We start from the raw sequence: 19430 nt of genomic DNA, 5'->3' as shown, positions 1-19430 counted from the left end.
TTTTTCTAGAAGTCTGGGAAAGGCTTTATGGATTTTTTTTTGTTGAAAATAGATAAAAATGAACTGTTTATTTTAGAACGTATTGATTAAAAAGGTTTAGCTATGGGAAGAATGAACCATGACCAGCAATATGGCAAGGTGGAGATATTAATTTCTATGTTTGTAACTGCTGCAAAAAAGATTGGAAATCACTTCTTTAGATACAATATTGTTATCCATGAACCAAATTTTTAAGAGTCTTTTTCAACATCAATATACAAAAGCATAAATATTCTTCTTATCCTGCTTTTTTAAAGTCCAACATTTGCTTCTGTAGAGTATCATAGGGAACACCACAGCTTACATTATACTTATTTGAAGATGCTGACACCTTACAGTATCTAAATATCTTTTCCAGGGTCTTCATAGTTTCTGTATTAAGGGCTAACCTGTGGCCTATTTCCTGACTACTTCTTCCTTTACTATTGATGATGGCAGAAGCTATCTGTGTCTTTCATGTCATCACTGTCAATTCTAAGGTTGGTTTTTGGCTATTGATGTTTCTTCTTCCAGTTTTAAAACCATATTCATCTTCTTCCAAGCCAGCTTTCTTTAATATATGTTCAATATATAAGTTAAATAAATAATGGAGGAGTTTGCAGCCTTCTTTTACTCCTTTGTTAACTGAAGCTGTTCTGTGTCACTATGTTCTACCACTTTGTGACTGACATTTATAGGGCTTCCCTAAAAGAGGATTGCAAATATTTTTAAATACGAATTAAGAAAACCGATTTGAAAAGTGGTCTTTCAAAAGGTACAGGTTAATCTCATTCCTGCTGCACATATTTCATAAAACATGCAAATCTTAGGCATTGATCCAAGCTGTGCTGAAACCCATCTCCCCAAATCACACTCTCTACGTGGACAAAATTTTATGTATGGAGGGCAGTCAAATATCAAATATGTGAAAAATCTTCATCACGAATTACAGTAGAGCACAGTCAAAGATTATTAGTTCAGAAAGACCTAGGACTTATGAGTTAAACTGTTTTTAAAAAAGTGACATTATTTTTAAGAAATCACATTTACTAGATTAGAAAAAAAGCTGCTGTGGGAACACTGGTGTAGGAGATTAATATGCATGTTATTTTAATTGCACAGCAATGAAATGGTAACACTGCCCGTAGCTTGAACGAGTGACAGATTTTCTCTGAAAGACATCTATTTTGAGAAATTATGTTGTTTCCCAAGTGGGATTCTCTCTCAATCTTTCTTTTTAAAAAGTATATAGTTTTGCTTGCAGCATATTTCCTGCAACATACAGAAAGAAAATATCGAGTTATGCTCTGTCACTGAGAATTGGCACACAGAGTTTTCTTCTTTGTTTGCTCTCGGTTTTAGGTAGCTTAAGGCACACCTTTGCTTTCCTCTCCAATATCCATGAACATTTTTCCTTTCTCATTGGCACATATCATTCTAGCTACCCAGAGGAACAGTTGCAAGAAATAGTGCACACTTCTTTGAAGGTTTACCATGGTACGCTCAGTAATGGGTAAGTGCAATTACACTACAAGTGCAGATCTCACATAACCCACTGAGATCACAACTGAATGCACATTTCAGTAAGTTAATATTTTGAATTAAGTCCCCTCCACTGAAGCAAAGAAAGATTTTGTTCTTGAAATTTTGAACGAGAGGGGTGGATTGCTTAGTTGTGTTTGCATTTGCTTCAGTGACAAGAATTGCATTTGGTTACATACCTTTCGGTCATTATCAGATTCACGGAATATTAGTTTGACTACTTCATTAGTGTCAGCAGCCCGGATAGTCTGCATTGTAGCCTTTGCACAAAGTGTCTGTTTAAAAAAAAAAAAGCAAGTGGGATAGGGGAGAAATAAATAAGTTTGTCAAAAACTATGACGAAGATTATTGAAGAGGTTAAACACTTTGGTCAAAAAAATTAAAACATAAATAGGTAAGCATATACTTTTAATTTTTCCTCAATTATTAATACGAAGAATACCATTCTTTAGTCTACTTTGTTCTTCCTCAAAACCGGACAGCAGTTTGAAAATTCAAGGATTTGTTGTGGAGAGTATAAAATTGTTGAGCCCCATATATGAATTGATTTACTTCTATTTTTTTCTTAAAAATTAAATGAAAATGTTGTGAAGTTTGTATGAGGACTATTCTTCTACTTTTGTATTTTTTATTTTCCAATGGTTTGTGTTTCCAGAAAGAGAAACAGATCCGTAAGACAGAAGCTTGCTATCTCTTTTTGTACTACGAGCAGAATCCTTAAGTGAGACCACTATATTATGTCATGTTAATCCAACAGCAGGAGCCTACTGGCACAGCTTTTCAACTTTTCTGCAGCGCCATGCAAAAACTCCTAATGCCCTGGAAGTTTAGACATTTTAAAATTATATAATGTTTTGAGGTTTACTGGACTCTTCTTGGATTTGGACAGTAGAAATGCTAAATATTTGTTAATTTGACTTAAGAAACACTTTGAAATAATGCTTAATAAACTTTGTTCTAACAAGGAGTAAATTGCTCTTTTTACTCTTTTTTTTCCTAATAACGCTTAGAGAAACTGCTTGATTCTTCAAACTATTTATCTCCTCTGCCTGGGTATGGTTCTCTAATTTCCCATTCATGTGTTCCTTGAGATACTAAAATTTGTCTCTGGGATTTTCTATGTATAATCCATTTAATTTTGATGATATCCTCAAAAACCTATTTCTATTTATATGACTAGAAGTGTGCCAGACCCATGGAGTTTCTCACTTTGATAATACATCAAGAATCAGAGACAAAGAAAGATATTTCACTTCTGTTATTATTTTTATTTTGCTTTACGGAGCACCAACAGGACAATCTGGCTAAACGTCTTCTTTCTTTCAAAACTCCCTTCAGATTTTTTGGGTTTTTTTGCCTAGAAACCATAACACTGTTAGAATAGCTACTGAGAGCACCGGAAGTTTATTTATTTTATTTTATTTTATTTTATTTTAATTGCATTTATATCCCGCCCTTCTCCGAAGACTCAGGGCGGCTTACAAGCTTAGCAGTAGCCTTCATTCTATGTATATGCCTGCTTATTAGGGCTTTCACACACACCCCCAAACGGAAGTTGTCCTAACTCCAAGTATTCCTTGCCCAGCAGAGAAGCAAGAGAAAAGTTGGCACAATAAGACTTTGGGAGCAACCACTGTTTTTTTTTTACTTTCTTTCATTTAACCCACAACTAATCACTTTTTCCACTTATCTTCACAATCTGATTTGGGTCCCATTCTGTCTCTTTTGACGAGTAATTAACATTTTGCCATCTGTGCCTGTGTGCCATTAACTGTGAGGTCATCCACCAACAAGCCATTCCCAAAGTGCCTCTCCTTCAGATACCAACCATTGAAATTCAAAGCACAAATTAGCTAATCAGGTCAAGCCCCCCCCCCCCAAATAGCCTTTTGGACTCATGTGTCACAAATCAGTCTGGTCGCCTTTAAACAGTGCGCCAGATTAGAACAAGCAACCAAACAAACCAAAGCGGAAAACCCACCGCTCTCTAAAAGCTGGTTTTCTAAAGCCCTAACAAATCGCTCCATCTTTCACTCATTTAAACCTTCCAAATGAGGGTCAATATGGTCCCCAAGCATCCAAATGCTAATGCGCTTAAGTGCGCTTAAGCAGCTTTCTGGAATGAATGGGCCGAAGAGCGGCTCGAAAGGACAAGGCAGAATTACTCTCACTGTCAAAAAGACATTGTAGCCACCCCTAGAGTGGCTGCAATTCAAGAAATTCATGATTTCTGTCTTTTAAAGGCATCTGCTTGGGAACATTCCCCCCCTCTGCACTTTCGCCCAAAGACCCACCAATCTGTTTCATAGCTCTTACAAGTTCAGGTCTGTTCCTAAGGAACCATAATCATCATAATATGGAAGTGTAAAAAAATCTGATATTCTCTCGACCGCTAAAAAGAAGGCGCTACAATTGCACGGAGACAAACATTTATCTTATTCACAAGCAAAAAGTGATTAAGCAAAGGTTCATTTCTTATACAATCTGGAACATTCCTCCTCCCCAGCCTACCTCTTTTCTACAAAGTCGTAGTCACCCAAGCAGAAACTTTCAGAAACTTGTGATTTTCTTTTTTTAAAAAAGGAAAGCCTGCTTGCTTATGAAGGGATTTTTGTTGTTTTTTGTTGTTGGTGGTGGTATTTAAGAATGGGAGAAAATTAAAATGCTATGAAATCACGCTGCCCTTTTCATTCTTATTGCAAGTTACATCTATGAAAGATGCTTAAAATAATGAGACAAAATCAGAATAAAATTCTGGGGTTTTCTTGCTTGATTGAAGAAAATCGCCTTTCCTAATAATATGTGAAAAATATACGGATGACCAAATAGAAAATTACAATGTGAAATAAGATACATTATTATATATTATTCTTATTCTTTATAACTAAAAACTGCCGAATGCAATAACTGACATACTTCATTTGTTAGGAACATACAGTTAGAAATGCACAGTCAAAAGTGTGTTGCTAAAAAGTGCGCTGGTCTGGTCTTAAATATATCAAATACAGGTTAGAAAAAAACAGAAAAGAAATATAGGGAAACAAGACTTAAAATGTCTCATCATTTAGCCGAATATGTTTAAATGATACAGGGAAACAGTATGTGAAATAGTTGTACTTGAGAGGTAGAAATGAAGAAGTGGCTGAAACACTGAACAAAACTATTTCTTTGTGGCAGTGGGAATAATGCAGTGTCTCACTAATTTTAAAAAAATAAAAATTATAACACAGCAATTATGTTTTATCCAAATTACACCATAGCATACATATTATTCAGATTAGTTTAAAGTGTTCACTTTTGATAAGGTCTACAGAAACTAAGGAGTTACCAAAGAACAAGCCATTTAATCCTATTTGAAATGGGAAATAGATTGTTTCCCAAAATATTCAATAATAAATCACCAGCATAAAAAGCTTTTTCCCAAGAAAAGTGCATTTGAACCATTTAAGGGGGAACCCGCCCCCCCACAATCCACCATGGCAAGAAAATAGTATAGATTCTGAGACTATGAGATTATTAACCAAGAGATGACTCAAGAGCTATCCATATTGTATCATTCTTGAAGCTGAACACTTGTGAACATGAAAAGTGCCTGAAAGAGACTCTTGGGAATATGGTAAACTGCTCTGAGATTTTGAAGGAAGAATTAGTTCTGTATAATGCACATCGATGGGCATTGCACTTCACAGAGTACAAGACTGATCCTTATCCAGAGCAGTATACAAATGCTAATTTTTCTTAAGGGAAATTCAAAGAAATGAAGGACGCTAAAAACAAAAAAATGTGTACAGGACTGCTTTATTTGAGGGTTGCCTCTTTGGGTGTCCCCCCCAGGAAGCTTTTTTTTAGAAAAGAAATGGTGACGAAGCCAGACTGGTGGACTTATGGTAAAATAATACTTTTCAATTCTGGTGACCCTACCCTTAAGTCGAAGGAAGACTTAGAATCAGAGGGCTATGTTTGTCATTGGTTTACATATCAGCAACTGAAAGAAAGATTCAAACTAGAAAAAAAGTTATGGGTTTGACTTTGTTAAAAATGAATTGGAAACCTTACTGTGTGGTAGTGCTGAACACATTATTGCTAAGGTTTATAAAATGCTATTGAAACTCAATTTAGAAAGTGAACATGGGAAAACATTGTAGGATTCAGTGGGCAAGGAACTTTGGATATCTGATGCTAAAACAAGGGGAGAATATGTGGAGGAAAAGCTTAAAATTCACATTAAATTATAATTTAAAAGAAAATTTTTGTAAGATGATGTACCGTTGGTATTTAACACCAGGTAAGTTATTTAGAATGTATAAAGGTATTTCAAAGGAATGTTAGAAATGTAAGTGTAAAGAAAGGACATTTCTTTATCATTTATGGTGGACATGTGATAAAGCAAAGAAATATTGGAATAGCATTCATATTCTAATACAGAAAATTCTTAAAGCAAAGATAGATGAAACCAGAAACTTTTCTTTGGGGCTTAATGGAAAAAGACTTGAGGGGAAAAAATGTGGAACTTTGATCTTATATATGTCGATGGCAGCAAGGTTCTTGTATGCACAAAAATGGAAGGACATTTAGATTCCCACTATGGACGAATGGCTACAGAAGCTGGCAGAGATGGCTAAATTGACCGTTTTGATTAAAGAAAAGAATATAAGTACTTTTGTTTCTACTTGGAGACTGCTTCTGGATTTTGTGCTTGAGGTGGGGAAAAAAAATGAAACTTTGATTTTGAATTTTACTGATTAGATTTATTTATTTTTTAAATTTTAATTCCATTTATATCCCGCCCTTCTCCGAAGACTCAGGGCGGCTTACAAGCTTAGCAGTTTGATTTGTTGTTATAGAAATGGCTAGTTTATACTATTATGGAAAAGCAAAAAGTAAAAAGATTCGATGTTAATGCTTTATTTTGCTGCAACAGAGGAAGGTGGAAGTCAATGCCTTTTCTGTTTCCCTTCTCCCCTTCACTTTTCTTCCTCTTTTCCCTCCCCATTGTGTCCTACGATTTGCATTCATATTTTTGTATTTCATTCCATAATTTAATAAAAATGTTACGAAGAAAAAATGGACTGCTTTATTTGAGATACTTGTACTTAGATGTCGTTAGAGAACAGAATGGGGAGCTGAGGATTGTTCCAAGTCTTCCTGTGAAGGCTAAATAAATTAAAATAGTTGCCTTTCCCTTTTGGTCAGTTGGAGAAATTTTTACCTCTGGTTTATATCTATATGCCTTTTATTATATGCAAAATGATTCTTAATTTTACATACCTAAATAAAGATGGAAAAATATTAAAAAGTATACTGAATATGTTAGCAACTGAATGTATTAGAACCAAACAAATCTTGCTGCTGCTAGACTAAAAATTATAAGAATCAGAACAGTGTTATTTCAATACAAGAAACATATACTTTTCCCTAAAATGATGCCATACATTGTCTCTTATTTTTCAATATATGTATAATGTTACCCACAGGTTAATGAGTAATATAATCTTCCACTAGCTTTGTTAAAAGTCACCCTAAATCAATCAAGAAAATGTAATGGAGATATTTGGTTTTTGTTATTGGTTTAATGTCATTAGTGAATTATGTATCAGAAAAAAAGTTTGAAAACATAAAAAAATGAGGAAATAAATTATTCAGACTCACCTAACAAACCTTATTTTTAATTAAGAAAAGAGATGAAATGAAAAACAAAACAAAATACAAGTTTAGATAAATATATGAGCATCCTTTCAAAATCATGTCTTGTTTCTTCCATTCAGAATTGATAAAGATTCTCCAGACAACTGGAAAAAGTTTCATTCTTCCAGCTGTTATTGATCTGGTTGCATCTGTGTTAAGGGAATCTCGTGTGAAACAGTTCTAAGTATCCATGTGTCTAATTACAATATTTTATGCATCACAGATAAAACAGAGGTCTAAATGACTAATTGAAAAGCTAAGAAACAATTTGTCATTTAGATAGAGATGATGGATAATGCTAAGGATACTTATTTAATAACATGTTAGATCTGTTGGTTAAGAGTAAAATAAATGAGAATGTGCCTTTCTGGAATGAAATTAGGGATGTGTAAAGCTATGGATCTTTTTGATATTACTGAAAATTATATGAATGCAAATCTTTTAAAATTGTCTAATTGTGTGGGAATATGTACTGATGGAACAAACTGATTATCACAAACAACTTCAAGCTTTTGATATGTCAAGAATCCTTATTGGGGTTTGGACACAATAAGAGATTAATAAGCAAACAGTTCATTGGGAAGATTTCAACCCTTCATTGGAGAAAATTCTGTGTATAAATATTGTAAACTATACAAAAATCAGGCCTGTAAAGAAAAGTCTTTTGTGAAAGTTTTATGAGGTGATGAGTGTCATATACTTTTTTATGTTTTACCTGAGTCAAATAGGCTGTCTCAAGGAAATGTTTTGTCATGTTTCAAACTTTGAAATGAACTTTTATCAGAATTAAACTGAGGAATGGCACTATAGAGTACACATTTCATCAATTGTGGTTTCAATATATAGTTAATATATTTAAGTGGCATTTTTGATAAGCTGAACATTCTTACTGCAAAGTGACAACAACAACATTTTGCAACATAGTGACAAATTAAAAGCACTTATCAAGAAAGTTGGACATTAGAAGATTAAAATGGAAAATACAAATTGAGATAAAATGTCTACTTTAAAACAGTTTATGGACAGTAGTAATAGTGAATGAACAGCTGGATTTTAAGTTACCTTCCTATTCTGAAATTACATTTCAATCACCTATATCCGGCGTCAACTTCCCTCCGCCCTGTGCGTTCCCACAGAGAGGGCCTCCTCAGGGTGCCTCCGGTCAGAGAATGTCGGCTGGTGGCCCCCAGGGGGAGGGCCTTCTCTGTGGGCGCTCCGGCTTTATGGAACCAGCTGCCGGTCGAGCTCCGGATGGCACCGGACCTTCGCTCCTTCCGACGCGGTCTGAAGACCCATTTATTTGAACAAGCTGGCCTGGCCTGATGGGGGATGCTAGGGTTTTTAATGGGTTTTTATATTGTTATTGTTTTATTCGGGCGATTATTTAATTCTTTTTTAATTTTTGTATTTTCTATTTATATGTGCCCTGTTCACCGCCCTGAGTCCCTCGGGAGAAGGGCGGTATACAAATTTAATAAATAATAATAATAATTGGAAACAGAAAAATATAGCCAGTCATTTTCTTAGAGCCCTTTATGCTGAACTGATAGCTAGCGCTCTTGCTACTACCTACAAGAAGCAATGGGTTGATATTACTTCTGCACTTCTTTGAACATAAAGTTTGTAGCAGTGTACTTCCCTGCATTTTGGAGGAGTATGAGTACAAAGTAAAAAGATTATGAGCATATTGATTCAATTTATAACATCCTATTTGCATAGGATGAAGGGCTGCAATAAACCAAAACTAAATAAATTGATACTTCTCATGTTAAATATAATGATTTTATATTTTTATTTCCAATGAAAGGGTTTTCTTTTATGCAACTGTACTACCACTGTTTTTATTTTACATTAGGAATAACAAGAGGTACGAGTATTTATTTTTTGCCCAGCTCTAAAAGTCAATCATGTCATTTGTTTATTCATGAGAGTTGAAAGGATGTCATATAAAACAATAAGCAACAAAGCGAGAGATGTCCACAGGGTAGGGTTAAAAAAAAGTCAAGAAGGTGGCCATGATGTACTGCTAAGTTTGTAAAGCCGCCCTGAGTCTTTGGAGAAGGGCGGGATATAAATGGAATAAAAATAAAAATAAATAAAATAAATAAATGATGGCATGGTTTGAGTTTTTCCTACAACTAACCTAAAAAACAAATGGAGCTTCAACCACACAAGTATGCTCACTCTTTTGACTATATCCTGTGAATACCTTGCAACATAGACTCATATTTTCAGGTTTTGTGGCCCAAAGATAGGATCAACTACGCAGGAAGAGTCCTGTTTTCTGATATTTAATGTGCCTGGCTTGTCATGATGTACAAACATGCTCGAAGACTTCCCCTAGTTTTGTATAAATACTCTACTCAAAACTCTACATTAAGAATAAATCAAAGGACATGTTGAAGGGTATGCTGATGGAGGTGTAGGCAGTACTAACATGTGCACCTGCTATTAATATGTAGGATAACATTACTTGCATCAAAACATACACCCTTCTCCTTCTAATACAGGTAGTCCTCAACTTACAACCATACACCTAGTGACCGTTCAAAGTTACAGCAGCACTGAAAAAAGTGACTTATGATAGTTTTTCACATTTACAACCATTGCAGCACACAGTCACATGATCAAAATTCAGATGCTTGGCAAATTTATGACGGCTGCAGTGTCCCGGGATCACGTGATCCCCTTTTGCGACCTTCTGACAAGCAAAGTCAAGGGAGAAGCCAGATTCGCTTAATAACCATGTTACTAATTTTATAACTGCAGTGATTAAGTGGTTCACTTAACTATGGCAAGAAAGGTCGTAAAATGGGGGAAAACTCACTTAACAATTGTTTCGCTTAGTAACAGACGTTTTGGGCTCAATTGTGGTCGTACGTCGAGGACTACCTTTATTCTGTAGTTCAGCTCTTACTTGTAAACCCCACGTTTTTACATTTGTTTTCAACTTCTTGCAGTTATTTTTTACTCCCAAATCTGAATTATTTATTATTTATTATAATAAACTATTAATTATAATAGTTTATAACTATTTATTATAATAAACTTACTGTGAATAGTAGTTGAAGAAAATAACTTCAAAATTTGGTTTACCATCCTGACTTTGTTCTATAAAGTTTAAGTAACAAAAAAGCCTGTTTTGGGTCAAGCTAAAATTAGAAATAAATATTTCCAATCATCCTTTGATAATGCCAGATAAAAAATGATAAGCACTCAGTTCAGAGGTTAACCAGATTTTTGCACCAGTTATGATTTATCATAATGTCTGAATGTACACAGTCCACTGATATTTGTGGAAAGATAAACTTGAATCTAGTTTGTTTTACTTTAAACTGCTGAATAAATAACATCCATATTCCCCCACCCAGCCAAATTATTTGCACAGAAAAAATGTTTTGAAAGAGAAATCTAATCTAGTTTTCTCCTCTATATGCCATGTATGAATGTTTTGTTACATGAGGTTTCAATTGTATCTGAAGTGTTACAGCCCAGATACCATTTTATCACCTCTATGAGAATGATATCAGATTGAAATCTATGTGAAAACAATCACTATTCTAACTCAGTTTATTCATGGCAGATAGAATGAGCTCCCTGCCCAAAATTCTTCAATGGGTTAGGGTCTCTGTAAAATAAATAATGAAACGTTATGAAACATATGTTGCAAATTTCCCAGAAGGATATTACGGCATTTTCCAAATAAAGAGAATGACCAATAATGGTTAAAAAAATGCACTATTGAAGAAATACTGCTATTTTTATTTCCCCCTGATCTTATATGGGCTGAATGATGATCAGCTTGTTAATCAGTGTCAAAATGCATTATCTAATACGTCTTTTAGAATGATCAAAAATTAGAAAGAAAAAGTTTGGGAGAAAGCCAGAAAGTATAGAATCTCTCTGACATTTTAAAACCAGAATTTACACAAATCACTGGGACAGCGGGGAAAAATCAGCTTTTAACAGAGCGTGCCATCAGGCCCTAGCATCTAACAACTTTAGTCACAGGAACCCTTCAAGAAAAATTTCATCTCTAAGATGGCTGGGGTTAGCCAAGAGACAGTTTAATAGTATAGCTTTCAGCATAATATTATAAGTTTCCAGAAGGCAGATATTGTAGAGAGAGATCACTTTTGCTTCAAACAATTTACAAGTTGTTAGTACAAAACAGCCTCTCTCTACCTAGAACACTTTAAGGATCACATTCTTAAAAGCATAATTGCCAAAATACTTGAAGCTCATGATAAAGAGGCTTTTAAACAAATACCAAGGTAATTAATTAGAAACACATACTTGTTTCTATTCTCTTCCTAGATGTGATTTTTTTTATAGCTTAAATCAATAGCTTGATTTTCTGATAGTTTACCCTCAGGTTTTCAACTTTGCAAAGGGCAGCTGAAAATGTCAATACTGTGCTTATCCTCAGTATATTTGGAATACTAAAATAAAGCAATAAAAAGGCAGGTAATGTTCAAGAATAACTTTGAGTTAACTAAAAGTGGTTAATTTGGTAATCACATTTAGCTGTGTGATTACAAATGTAATACTATTCCATCCCAAAACTAGGACAGTATTTGGGACAAATATTAATCAGTTCAGGTGAAGCAAGGGAATATTACCTCAGCAGGAGGTACTGTATTAAAAACAGGCTGTATTTGTACATATATAGGAGCAACTTCTCCTCTCCAACTTCCATGCCTCCCCCTGGCATTTAAAAATAAAAAGAGAAGAACTCTAGCAACCCCCTTTTTAAAATACTAGACGAGATATGAAAAGAGAAGGCAAAGACCACTGCTACTGTAGTTGTTTCTTTTTAGTATGAAGAATATTCACATGAAAATAAGGCTTAGGTCCCTGGAGTATTCTAAAGGCAGCATTATTTTCAACAGCAAATGCTATAACAGTAAAAGTGGTCACATTCTTGGGTGGTAATAGTGCTCAGGAAGATATAAAGCACTCTGATTACTCATGTGATCCAGGCAAAAAGGGGTTGGCCAGCCTAACGTGATGTCTTGTTTGCCATTAAGTCAGTAGCTTGGTGCAATCTTACAACTCTGCTGGTCCTTTTCCCTCTGATGACTTCAATGATGGAAGTAGTTAGTTGGAAGGAGCCAACTTGTTTTTCTTTCTTTCTTTGTGGTCTCAGTAATTGGAATTATGAAAGTGTGTACAGTATGCACTTATAGGACATTTTATTTGAAGTAACATGAAAAATAGATCCTACACTGATACTTATAGCTGGCTGTTTATCTTGGAGACAATTCGGCAAAACAACCTCTTCAGAGTAAAGATGTAATTTTAATTTAATAAGATTATGCTTACTGTTTCCCTCTGTATCTATATATTCCCTGTAATTCCTAGATAACTTCTATATTATGATCTGTATGACCATCTACATTTATATGCCAACGTTTAAGTCTGTTACACTCATTTCTGATCCACCAGATAACTGTCATAATATTAGTATGAGGCTTCAATTCCAGAATAATTTCCTAAATGTCTGAAACACAGAAGCATAATTTAATTAAAATATGTCATTTTTATATAGACAATCATAATGTAAAATCATTTCAGCAACGAGAGCAGGAAAGGAAAAGAAATTCAGATACTCTTAGCATCAACTGAATAGAACAGAACAACTAAAAATAATCCCTTCAAGATATCAGAGTGTCACTTTTAACAATAGGCCCTCATGAACTACTAGTCTTTCCGATTAGTATAGTGTATTTTCAAGAACTATTTCATGCATTTGTCATTTGCTCAGATGCCAAGGAGTCACAGATCTGAGGGCATCTCCAGTAGTCTGCACTGACAGAAGCATTTTGTTCCACTGTAAAAGCACTTTGGTGTGTTCCTCTATTTAAAGTTATACATGAAGTTTTAACTCATCTGATTCCCCATTCTCTCTGGGCCAGGAGGACAAATTGCCCAGTGGCTCCTTTTCAGAAGAAGCACAGCGCGCAAAGAATCATGACTGAGCAGAAACACAAGGAACAGGCACATAAAAATTCATCACTTTGGCCTCTTGACCTCATACCACTGGGCTTGGCACACCCAGTCTCAAAAAGTAGCCTCAGGGGAGGACTAAGTAGATCAGCTGAGTGAAATTACTGACCAAAAAAACCAAAAACCAAAACAAAACATAAACCATCCCACTTTGGAGACAGGAAAAGCCCACCAGATGCTTCATTGTCTTTGTGGAGAAGTGGTGCTGAAAAAAAGGGGTGATCTACCACATGGCATATTGGGTGGAATAAGTAGTGTCATTGTTTCAGGCCAGCTCTGTCACTTTACTGACTGCAATACAAAGGGGTGTAAAGCAAGATTTAATCCTGACTTTTTAGCTAGCAGATTAAAACCAATCATGCCAGATGTCCACAAGACTGTTTAACATACAGAAAGCTTTGCCACCACCCCAACAATTTGTGAGGAGTCAGGACTCTAAAACTTCTTTTCTGCATTTACTTTCTCCAAAGGATAAAAGGTACTGTAGTGGGTTTTAAGATGGGCTTTAATTTCTCCCCCTAAAGCATTCAATCATCAAAACAAAACATGAATGTATAAAGCCCAAATTAAGTTAATAACACACATTGCTAAAATAAAGATAGCCATGAAACAAAAGAGAATAACGAGATATTAGGTTAGTCAGCTTCCAGCCTCCTCTTTCCCTTATGAGAAGGGAAACGTTTATATTTTTCATGGTAAAATTTTATACTGTCCATTAGTGTTATGCTAGTGTTTCACTGCAGCATGTGAAGGGATAATGTACATGTATCTACATATTCCTTTAAGCACCTATATTTGCTTATCTGGAATATGTCCAGCAATGTTTTCTAGATATGTGCACATATATGCATTCCATATTTTCATATGGCTTCAAAAAAGTCACCAAATAGCACACAACGTTCTAATTTCTTTAAAACTGTTGATCAATCAATAGTAAATGAAGTCCAAAACATGAAAGGCAGAGAAGAAAAATAATATCGTTGATATGAAAACATGAATTCTACACTCAGCTGCAGTTGTTAGATGATTTGGGGATATGTATGCAGACATTCAAATTAAACTCATCCAGATGCTCTGATCGTTTTACTTATTCTACCAGGTGCCAAGATAAGGAACCACATCATAACTGAACCTCTTTTTCTGAAAATATAAAAACCAGCTGTTACATGGCTCTCTCTCCATCCTAAAGTAAAGCACCTTCTTAGTAGAGGAAAGTACAAATATAAAATATGAAGAACTTTGCATCGGTAGAGATTTCCCCCCAGTAATTTCTATGAAAGCATAGCTAAAATTAACAAGCATGATACAGTGTTTATTCTGTGTGCGGATCTTCTGTGAAGGGCATAGAGGTAAGTCTTTGCTTATCGACTGCCTTATTTATTGACTGTTATGGTCTAAAATAATAGCTTTGTGATAAATCCTCATATTTATGGCATGATATTTATAACCATCACAGCATCCCGCAGTCGTACGATTGCCATTCAGGCACTTTGCACTGCTTTACAATAACCAAAGTTAATAGAGAAGGCAGAAGTAAAAATTTACTTCCGTCCTCTCTATTAACTTTGCTTATCGGGATGCTATGATAGTTATGGGATTTTTTTGCTTAGCAACTGCAACACTTAGTGACCCAGTTGCCAGTCGTAATTATGACTGCTAAGTGAGGACTATCTGCTGCCAGCAGACTATATCAGCAAAAGTGTTTGGCATAACACATCTCAATAAAATGTTTGAAATAGAATATCCTACAAAGGAAGGAAGGAATGGGTTTTATTGGATGCTAAGAACCAGTGAAAAAGAGAGGCGAAGAAGATAAAACACCTTGGCTTAGGCTGAGTTTGCTTTCCCAATAAAATGAAAGAGAATAAACAATACATTCTACAGGTCTGGCACTGATCAACTGAAAATTGATTTAGAGAGAAAATAAAATGTAAGAAAACAATTGTTAGAGAAAGGAGAGAGATTCCCAGAATATTTTGGATCAGTTGTTGGAAAAGGAAGTGCATGCTAGGAACAAAAAGAAGATACTAAGAGAGAACAAATTCTACTAACATCATGACACCAATAGGAAACAGTGAGCTTTGGAAATTGATAGTGCTCCACCATCATCCTGAGGAACAGGACCAAAGAAACTACACTGTAGTGAGACAGCTGTAAGATGGGAAAGCAGTCCCTACATTATTTCTCTGATTAAGAAGCCACCTGCTTTTCTTGTGTGACACACAAGATTCTCTCAAACAGGATGTAGAGCCAAAATGAATAGGGTTAACAGTAATAATCTGGCTTAGCAAGAGATAAGTATTGCAAAATGCAGAGATATGAAGGAAAAATATAGATATTGCTTATTAGATATTTGACCACTTCCAACCATTCCTGCTTTCTGTCTCTATTTCAAATGGTACTTCTATATCAGTAACTAACAAGCATATTCCAACATTACTCAATCTTTTCTTTGTTTTCTTGCTCAAAATAAAATAGTTATTAAACTTTTTTGAATTCTACTGCTATCTGCACCATCCTTACTTACAGTAAAGAAAATGAACCCTAAATTTTTCCCCAGGCTGGCTGAAAAGATAGCAATAGCAATAGTATTTAGACTTATAGACTGTTTCATAGTACTTTACAGCCTCTCTAAGCAGTTTACAGAGTCAGCTTATTGCCCCCAACAATTTGGGTCATCATTTTACCGACCTCGGAAGGATGGAAAGCTGAGTCATTCCTGAGCCCCATCAGGACTGAATTGGAAGGGCACTTAGCTAAATTCAGGTTGGCTTGTGCTAATTAGACAGCTTTCTTGTAACAATATTGTAAGATTGCTTTAGGATCTTGTTAAGTATTTAGAATAAGATTTCTAAACATGTGAGATGGGTATATTCATAAGCATGTTGAATTGTATTTTCAGTTAATCTCCTACTTCACGTTTTATGAGTGGGAATCATTAAACATCCCCATGTAACATAACATATAAATAATAATAAAGTGGTGCCAAAGCCAAGAAAAAATTCTTAATTTTTACGGGCCAGTCATGAGTAAAGAGTAGTTATCTTTTTAGGCCTTTGACATACAATGTCATCTGGATCATTGCCAATTATTTTAATTATTTTATTCTACAGAGTTTTGTATATAGGTTTATAGATGTGCATATATCTATGGCTACATTTTGGGCTACCACATTAGGGCTGTAAAATATAAATCTTACCATATACAGTGAAGATTTCACCTAAATTTGTCACTCAAATTATAGTAGTATTACTGTATTTCCAGCCTTAAATGAATGAATTCATGAATGAATGTATGACACAAACAGAACTGTAGGTCAGGCTCTGTTACCTGCAAGGCAAAACATATAGATGGTGCCAGTGGTGGGATTCAAATATGTGAACAACCGGTTCTCTGTGTGGATGCTGCTTCCAGAAATCTATCCTAGGCCTGAGCAACAAAAAATTAACTACCAGTTCTGCTGATCTGGTGTGAACTGGTTGAATCCCACCACTGGATGGTGCCCTCCATCACAACAGCATTTTTCAATTAACAAGCTCTTGGGGAAGAATAGCAGTAGTGGTAGCTTAAGATGGTCTTTAGGATATGGGATGGTTCCAGCAGTTTGCATCAGTAACAAGACTACCAAACCCAGTTGACCACTAGGTGCAGCAAAGAGTTAAGACAGGGTTCACACTCTGAGGGAGATGGGTTGTCTCTAAATTTGATAAATAAATAATAAAACATATAATCTCTTTGTTGCCATCTAGTGGCTACCTTAATACATACATGGCTGCGTGGCTGACTACCATTTAAACCTATAGCATACTTTCACCTTATGCTCTGTCTCTACTCCTTGTGTCTCTCTAGGCAAATGCCTAGGATTCTCTATAATGTAAGTTTAATTCAGTCCAGCAATAAATCAGAACAGGTGTGGCTGGTATTACTGCCTTGACTATGTGTGTTTGTGTGTGTTTACACACACAGAGAAACTATGCACACAGAGAGACAAACACACAGAAACACTTACATATACATTATGGCCACATTTTTGGAAATGGTCTGCCATTACCTTCTTTCTAGGACCAAGAGAAATTGACTGGTCAAAAATCACCAATTGGCTTCGGTACATAAAGTAACAGTAGAACATATGGTCTCCTCAGCTTCTAGTCCAGTATTTTTAACCACTACATGCTCTCTCTTTCTCTCAACATGAGACCTATAGTAATTTCTAGAAATCCTGGCCACTAGGCTATGTAACCTTATAATATGGTACTGAAATTGCTAATTTAAGATTCTGTCTGCTAAAGACCTTCACAAGTGTTGCAGCTCTATTTCATTTTTTCCCAGTAGAAAATTCCCTAAAGGAATAACTCTAGCCAGCTTACATTTTCTAAAGGTTCAGAACAGTTGCTTGTGACTTCAGAGATACATTCAGAGAACAGTTGCTTGCTTGCTGGCTTACAGTTTGGGGACATAGCTGCACATAGCTTTGCATAAAATCAGAATGAAATACAGTATACCAGGTTTCACTTTTGGGGAAAAACAGTAGGAACAATAAGAAACTTTAAACAAAAGACACGGTAATACAATAAAGAAGGAAAAAAAATAAAGATGGTAACACCAAACCAGGGAAGACTCTCTGAAACAACTTAGTTTTCAGAAGTATTTTTTTTAATCCAGAAGGTGTCTATTTCATATTATTGGCTCCTTCCTTCAGCCTGCCAAATCTCATTTAAGTGAGGGATTTGGAGAGACTACAGAGTTGTAAAAAGGGAGATTTTTTTTAAAAAAATGTACTTGTATCTCTAAGGTAGATCTAATGGTGCACCAATACTGCCAGAGTAAATGATCTGTGACTATCCAGGGGCCAAACTTAATAAGTTAAAACCAGCACCTTAAATTGACTCAGAAACCAATTAGTGCAAAACCAGTGTCATACGCTCCCAATTCTGGGAGTCAGAAAATGTGTGAACCACTGCATTTTGAACTAATCATGGATTCTGATATTCTTTAAGGACAGCCTCAAATACAGGGTTTTACAGTAGTCTAACCAAGTAGTTCTCCCCTTACTTTATCCCCATTTAAAGAAAAGCCCTGGGAAATAGATTGGGCTGAGATATAGTTTTTGACCAAAGTCATCCATTTCATGTTCAAGTAAAAAAAGCCTGGGTCTTATCAGTTTCATCTGAGTACCTCAATCACTTCATTATGCTGGTTCTCAATAATAGATTTTAGCTAGATTTATTTTCATTTAATCTGCTATTCAAATGAAACACCACATTATGATTACTTTTTGGAAAAAAACAGTAGCTTGAACTGTTAATTGATCAGTGCCAGCCTTTCTGGCTGCACAGCTCTTTTCTTACATTACAGACTGAATTTTCCTATTAAGAGACCTTTCTGTTATAGATGCCACATTATTAAACCTCGCTTGGCTCTTAGCAGTATAGTCATAAAGATATCTTAGAAAGTTCCTACATACTAGAGACTCAGCCAAGAATTTAGGAAATCTATCCTTGTTAGAAATTTTCTAAATTCACCATAACACATGCAGTGTATAAACATACTGCTATCTATCTCTATTTCTATATTTCTCCAAGCAATGTTCTGGTGGTGGGTGGGCTCCAAGATACTGTTTACCAATTTTTCATGCCCATCCCTCTAAATCTGACCCTGCTCCTAGGCTTTTATCTTTCTGACAACTTCACGCAAGCAAACATGCAGCTCCTCTGATAGCATGAAATTGGAAACAATGCTCTATGGAAACAAAAGCAGAATTGGAGAGCAAAGAAACAGCCTGAACCTGATTTTTAGACACAGATGTTTGTAGGACCCAATCCTGAACCGGCTGAAAGGGGGAAAATGGGGGAAGGTTGAATTCAAAGGTTGAAGTGTGTAGTATAAAAGACTAAGTGGAGCTGTTTTCAACGGCTGAATCTTTCAAAATAAAAATAAGTTGCCTCTGTGAACTTCAGTCACACATCTTCTTTCCCCATTTCAAAATTAGAAGGAAAAAACAAGGCAACCAGAAAACAAACAAACAAACCACCATATATGCACTGCACAATGAATTCCAAGACAGGGATTCCCTTGCTATCTCCAGGCATTTCCCAGGCTTGGTGTCCTCTATCCAACATATATTATGAAATCACTGGCTAACAGTTGCATCCACTTTCACAAGCATTGCCATTTAC

General features: G+C 35.5%; 1 protein-coding gene across 1 annotated transcript in view; it reads right to left on the bottom strand.

Annotated features, from left to right (window-relative positions):
- The window catches only part of INPP5A (inositol polyphosphate-5-phosphatase A), a 322080-nt gene that overhangs the window by 56855 nt on the left and 245795 nt on the right, over positions 1-19430 (bottom strand). The window contains exon 10 of the mRNA XM_081329302.1: positions 1740-1835. Coding sequence (XP_081185428.1) covers positions 1740-1835 — 96 coding nt within the window. The remainder of the gene's footprint in view (positions 1-1739; positions 1836-19430) is intronic.

The sequence above is a fragment of the Vipera berus genome, assembly GCF_964194415.1.
Source record: "Vipera berus genome assembly, chromosome: 5".
Lineage (NCBI taxonomy): Eukaryota > Metazoa > Chordata > Lepidosauria > Squamata > Viperidae > Vipera > Vipera berus.
Note: the sequence above shows the minus strand (reverse complement) of the source record. Positions and strands in the feature narration are given on the sequence as shown.